This window comes from Priapulus caudatus, unplaced genomic scaffold (genome assembly GCF_000485595.1).
Source record: "Priapulus caudatus unplaced genomic scaffold, Priapulus_caudatus-5.0.1 Scaffold865, whole genome shotgun sequence".
Classification (NCBI taxonomy): Eukaryota; Metazoa; Priapulida; class Priapulimorpha; order Priapulimorphida; family Priapulidae; genus Priapulus; species Priapulus caudatus.
This window is the reverse complement of record NW_014577926.1, coordinates 100,375-106,914: the sequence shown is the minus strand read 5'-3', so window position 1 is coordinate 106,914 and position 6,540 is coordinate 100,375. Positions and strand designations below refer to the sequence as shown.

General features: G+C 49.6%; 1 protein-coding gene across 2 annotated transcripts in view; it reads left to right on the top strand.

Moving 5' to 3' along the window:
- Positions 1–4,517, top strand: part of LOC106814057 (glutamate--cysteine ligase catalytic subunit-like) — an 11,518-nt gene extending 7,001 nt beyond the window's left edge. For both annotated transcript variants that reach the window (XM_014818326.1, XM_014818327.1), the window contains exon 2: positions 2,465–4,517. In XM_014818326.1, coding sequence (XP_014673812.1) covers positions 2,493–4,466 — 1,974 coding nt within the window. In that variant the 5' untranslated portion in view covers positions 2,465–2,492 and the 3' untranslated portion in view covers positions 4,467–4,517. The remainder of the gene's footprint in view (positions 1–2,464) is intronic.
- The last annotated feature ends 2,023 nt before the right edge of the window (positions 4,518–6,540 follow it).

The window sequence follows — 6,540 nt, the reverse complement described above, 5'->3', positions numbered from 1 at the left end:
GCGGCACTTGTTTAAGGGTGGCCTCATTCATTCCCTCCCTGGTTGCTTGACTAGCTTGTGCATGCCAATATTGAGATAGATGAATTGGCTGAGGTTCAAAAGCTTGTTATAATATGTACAAATTGAGTACACCTACGTGAGCAAATCATAAATAGAATTTCTTAACAGATTACAAGCTGCCAGATTTCTGCCTGAACATGTGCGGGGAGTGGCCTTGCGTAAAAATAAAGTGCAAGTCATTATGACTCAGCGGGAATTTCTCTAAAAAGCTGTCACATGTCTTGCACTATTGCACACGGCCAGCAATCAGTATAAATATTTGTGTGCAGTTACATTGGCCATCAAAGCTCTCTCTCTAGTGTGAAACTATAAGTAGATGTAAAATAAAACCTCGGATAGTAGCATTTCATATAGGATCACTGAAAATAAGGTAAGTTCTGCTGATTATTATGGAAATGCTAGTACTACTGCTGAGAGGGTCTATGTCCCCCAGGGTACTATCAGAGGGTACCCTGTGTACGGTCCGATATATCGGAACGTACCCTGGTACTATCTAATCTGCCGGACCGTACCTTTCCTACTCCACTAACGAGTCTAGGGAGTCGCCTACGCCTACTCCCTAACCCTAACCCGAAGTTCCGAACCCTAACCATATCAAATAGTTACCAGGGTACGTTCCGATATATCGAACCGTACCCAGGGTACCCTCCGATAGTACCCTGGGGACATAGACCCTATGAGTATGAGCAGTACTACTACTACGCTACTGTATAGATACCTGCGGTTTTAGAAATTTAGACATTTTGGTGGCATATTACATAAGAAATTTCTCATGCAATCTGTAAAATTTGTTCTCACTAAATTAGCACATAAATATCTACATCTATTTTGTATACGTGTATTGACCTATAGTATATATCTGCAATTCTGAGTATGATTTTCAGGTAATTTGCCGTGTGCTCAGCTAATATAGTAACCGTACTTGGTTGTATCATTAAATCATAGACGTACATGTATTCCTCCCGAGGGTACATTCGTTTATGGTAGCCAGGTAGTGTGTATGCATTGCTTTCCTGTTATGTTACTGCTCTTTTCTTCGTCAAATACTAAAATATTACAAATTTTGCTAAACATTTTAAAGCAAAAACATTGTGTATCCTAGGCAGGTGCAGTTACATTCACTTACATGTATCACATGCGTGTGTTCAGGGTGCGAAATTAACGGGAGTCCGGAGTCAAATACTCCCTGATTTACTGTCGGACTCCCTGATTTGACAGATGCAGGAGTCCGTGTGACTCCCTGAAAATTCTGCTATACTAACTAGTTCATTCCAGAGCACGGCCTCACGGAATTACCATATTTTTTCAGCAAATATCCAAAGAAAATTTGGTAGACGTGCATCGCATGAATCTTCAAAATAAGCATACATGCATGTGTCATTATTGTTATGCTTCAGTTTTGAATTTCAGACCGCGGACTCCCTCATTTTGCTGCGGTTTCCCTCTTCTTGCAGGCAGAGAGTCCATTTGACTCCCTTGTTCAAAAGTTAATTTCTAATCCTGTGTGTTACTGTTAGCTCTCATTGCGCAGGTATGTGTGCACGTATTGTGCTATTTAGAGCATGAACCGCATAGCGACACATCGCACCATACCATATCACCATGCCTTGTTGCTAAGCACTTCACAATCATTAACTTACCTCCCCCACCCCTCCACTGACATGCACACGTCCCTACCTCACCAACCCTCCCCACCCTCCCCACCCTCCCCACCTACCTTCCCCACAACTCACTCACCCTCTCTCTCTTACTCTACACTACGCCCTTACCTCCATACCTCTCACTCACCATCCCCACACCTACACTGATATCCACACCTCGATCCCCACCTCTTACTACTACTAACCCTCCCCACCCCTCCCCCTCCTCACCTCTTACTCACCCTCCCCACCCCTCACTTCTTACTAACCCTAGCCACCCCTCCCCCTCCTCACCTCTCAGGCTCTCACCCTCCTCACCTCTCAGGCTCTCACCCTCCCCACCCCCAGGGTTCGTAGCGGGTCTTCCAAAGTCTTATAAGTACTTATTTTGCCAAAAATAAAATAAGGGCCCTTATTAGTACTTATTTTTGGTAAAATTTTAGAAAAGTACTTAATAGTCCTTATTTTTCGACTTACTGTTCTCGACTTAGAGTAAGAATTGTTGTATATATAATATGGAATAATTAAATCTGCTGTGCAATTGTGTATATAAATATTATTAGTGTACTTTAATAGTTGGTGGTCTATCAGAAATCACGTAAAAACGTCTTATTTTGGCCTCCAGAAAGGGTCTTATAAGTCCTTATTTCAACATGTGTCTTACTACTATGAACCCTGACCCCTCCCCCCATCATCCAGACCTCTCCATCGTCATCTCTTACTTTACCAGCTCAGTATTAACGCAGCGATCGTTTCTCCGGCAGGTTGACACACACACCCCGCTCGTGAACCATGGGTCTGCTGACGGAGGGCTCGCCGCTGAACTGGGACAAGACGCGCGAGTGGGCGCCGTACGTGCGCGAGCACGGCATTAAGCAGCTCATCAACCTGTGGCGGCGCCTCAAGGACGTAATCCACGACGAACTGAAGTGGGGCGACGAGGTCGAATACACGCTCATCAAGCTCGACCACGCCTCGAAGACCGCCAAGGTGCTGCTGAAGGGCGAACCGATCCTACGCGAACTGCAGACGAAGGAGAACAATAAGACAGTGGACGAGTTCCTCCTGTCAGTCTGGAGGCCTGAGTATGCGAACTACATGGTGGAGGGAACTCCGGGCACGCCGTACGGCGGCCTGCTAGCGCACTTCAACATCGTAGAGGCAAACATGCGCTACCGGCGCGCCGAGATGATGGCGCTACTCGACGACTCGGCGGGCGAGACGGCGCTCAGTCTCACCGCGTTCCCACGCCTCGGATGCCCCGGGTTCACGGAGCCGCCGGCCGAGCCGCGGCCCGAGACGGAGGAGTCGGCGTCTCGCTCGCTGTTCTATCCCGACGAGGCGATCTTCCCGGGTCACCCGCGCTTCCGCACGCTGACGCGAAACATCCGGCACCGGCGGCGCGAGAAGGTCGCGATCAACATTCCCGTGTTCCGCGACGAGCAGACGCGCTCGCCGTTCCGCGAGGACTTTGCGGCGCTCGGCGACGACGGGGAACGCGGGCGGCAGGCACGCGACGAACACATTTACATGGACAGCATGGGCTTCGGCATGGGCTGCTCCTGTCTGCAGGTGACCTTCCAGGCGTGCTGCGTCGCCGAGGGTCGACTGCTGTACGACCAACTGACGCCGCTCTGTCCGATCCTGCTCGCGCTGAGCGCGGCGAGTCCGGTCTACCGCGGCTACCTCAGCGACGTAGACTGCCGGTGGGACGTGATCGCCGCGTCGGTCGACGACCGGACGCGCGGGGAGCGATCGCTCGAGCCGCTCGCGGACGGGGAGCGGTTCCGCATCACGAAGTCTCGCTACGACTCGGTCGACATGTACATCCACCCGCAGCACGCGTGCTGCAACGACGTCGACGTCGAGTACGACGCGGCCAGCTACGAGGCGCTGCGAGACGCCGGCCTCGACGAGACGCTCGCGAAGCACTTTGCGCACCTCTTCATCCGCGACCCCGTCGCGCTGTTCAGCGAGAAAATCCACATCGACGACGAGCAGGAGACGGACCACTTCGAGAACATCCAGTCGACGAACTGGCAGACGATGCGCTTCAAGCCGCCGCCGCCCAACTCCCCGATCGGTTGGCGCGTCGAGTTCCGTCCGTGCGAAGTGCAGCTCACCGACTTTGAGAACGCGGCGTACGTCGTGTTCGTCGTGCTTCTCACGCGCGTCATCCTCTCCTACCAGCTGAACTTCGTCGTTCCGATCTCGAAGGTCGACGAGAACATGCGGGAGGCGCAGAAACGCGACGCCGTCCGCACGGGTCGCTTCTGGTTCGCGAAGGACCTCATGACGCGCAACTCGCCGCCGGAGGCCGCCACCTGCCTCCGCGAGTGCAAGGCGGCGACTAACAGCCCCCAGTGCGCCGGCACGTGGGAGCGCATGGGCATCGACGAGATCGTCAACGGGAAAGAGGGAACCTTCCCCGGTCTCGTCCCGCTCATGCAGAGCTACATGCAGAGCATTGAGATCGACGTCGACACGGCGTGTACGATCAACCAGTACCTGGCGCTGATCCAGGGCCGCGCCGCCGGCCGGCTGAAGACGTTCGCGCGCTACACGCGCGACTTTGTGACGTCGCACGCGGAGTACGGGCGAGATTCGGTCGTGTCGCCGCGCGTCACGTACGACTTCATCGCTCGCTGCGATCGCATCAGCCGTGGAGAGGAGTGTCCGGAGCTGTTCGGCGGCAAGGTGACGAAGACCGCGGACGAGATCCCTACTGCTGTGAAGAAGGCCAACAGCACGCTGACACCACAGTAGTAGCAGCAGTAGCAATAACAGCAGCAGCAGCAATAGCAGCAATAGCAGCATCAGCAGCAGCAGCAGCAGCAGTAGCAATAGAAGTAGCAGCAGCAGTAGTAGCAGCAGTAGTAGCAGCAGCAGCAATAGCAGCAGGAGGGTGATTCATGGCCCACGTGCCGTCCTTATTGCTGCACTTGATCAAGGTATACTGGGGGTAGATACTGGATATACTAATGGAGATCAGTAATAGGGAGGTAAGCCAGAATATACAGGGTGTAGGGCAGAGTATTCATGGTATAGAACAATGGTATAGAGTGCAGTAAACAATGGGGTAGGGTGCAGTAAACAATGAGTTAGGGTGCAGTAAACAATGGTATAGAGTGCAGTAAACAATGGGGTAGGGTGCAGTAAACAATGAGTTAGGGCAGTGGCCTAGGCTAGTGAGGTATACAGTAGTGTAGAGGGAGAGGGGTAGAGTACAGGCGGGATAGGGTAGAATGTAGAATGATGGGTCAGAGTATAGGTTGGGGAGTACAGGTACAAAAGTAGAAGGGGCAAAGACGGGCGGCATAATCAGGGTAGGGCAGAGTATAGAGGGGATACGTAGGTGTAGGGCAACATTAAAAGTAGGGGGATATAAAGGGAGTAGAGCAATGAATACAGTGACATAGGGCAGAGCGTGTATACAGAAGAATTGGAGAGAGTATACAGAGGGTAGAGTAGAGTGTATACAGAGGATAGAGTAGGTGGGTGAGTATGCATCCACAGCAATGTCATTTGGGTGTGGCATACCATGAGGCAAGGAGGCCATGAGGCAATGAGGGAAGGAGTGTGCAAAGAAGAAGTGTGATAGAGAGATAGAGAGATCGATCGATAGATAGATAGATAGATGGATAGATGGATAGATAGATAGATCTAGTGTGATGTAGAGGGTAGGGTTGTAAAGTTGTATTATGAACTTAGGTAATTTCAATGTAGATTATTTCGTGGCTGCATGCACAATGGTAGCAGCTTAGGGTCTAATATTGTATACAGCGATGGAGGGATTGGCGTAATAAATATATATATATACCGGTGGTGAGGATGGAGCTAATCTAGTAGCCATGGGGAGAGGGTGGGGTGGGTTGTGTAATATGCACTGCAGAGCACTGGCAGTTCACCCAGAGGTGGCTGGGTGTATGCACCGTTCAGGTGGTGATATCGCCTGTTGTGTTTGAATAGAACCTAGTTCAGTTTCAAACTCAAATATTATATATCTGAGTGTAATCAGATTGTGTGTAATCGGATTTAATTTGTAGTCGAAATCATGCGGTCGTTATATATGCGTTTATGCCATCCATGTTATGTCCTGTGATTTTAAAAATCCCGTATCGACCGCCATTTTCCAATCACCGAGAATTTGGAATGTAGAAGTATAATTCCGATTATATGTCATGTTATACATGTTATGATTACTTCTGTAATTTCTTAGGGGGTAAGTAATAGTAAAATCCTATTATTGACACAAGATAGGATGCATTCTATGTGCAGGTTTGTAGCACGGATATCTATATATACCCTCATAACATGCACTATTCATGACCTGCATGCGCTGAGTATAGGTACGGGAGCGTCATGAACATATATATATATATAATATATATAAATATGAAATATGAATGTATGTATGAAATATATATATATATATATATATATATATATATATAACCACATATAGGTCGGACATGTGTTTATGGTACGTAGCATATATACAGTGAATGAACAGGGCCGTAGCTTGCGGGGGGGGGGGGGCAGCTAGATTTTGGAGCAAAATTAAAAAAATAAATTGTTCACCTAAAACTAAAAGAGAATTGTCGTATTCCGAATGAAGGCTGTAAATGTACTCAAAAGTGCCTCAAATACCATCTCCTGCGATCTACATTTTAAACAATTTCTGTGGGAGGACCCCCAGACCCCCCACCTCTTTCTCACCCCCTCCTCTGAATCCTGGATCCGCCACTGCCCCCCCCCCACTTCTAGGAAATTAGCTCAGCCTACGGCTCTGAAGAAGGGCCGTGTGTCAATACAGACAGAGCATGTATTGCACTGCGTT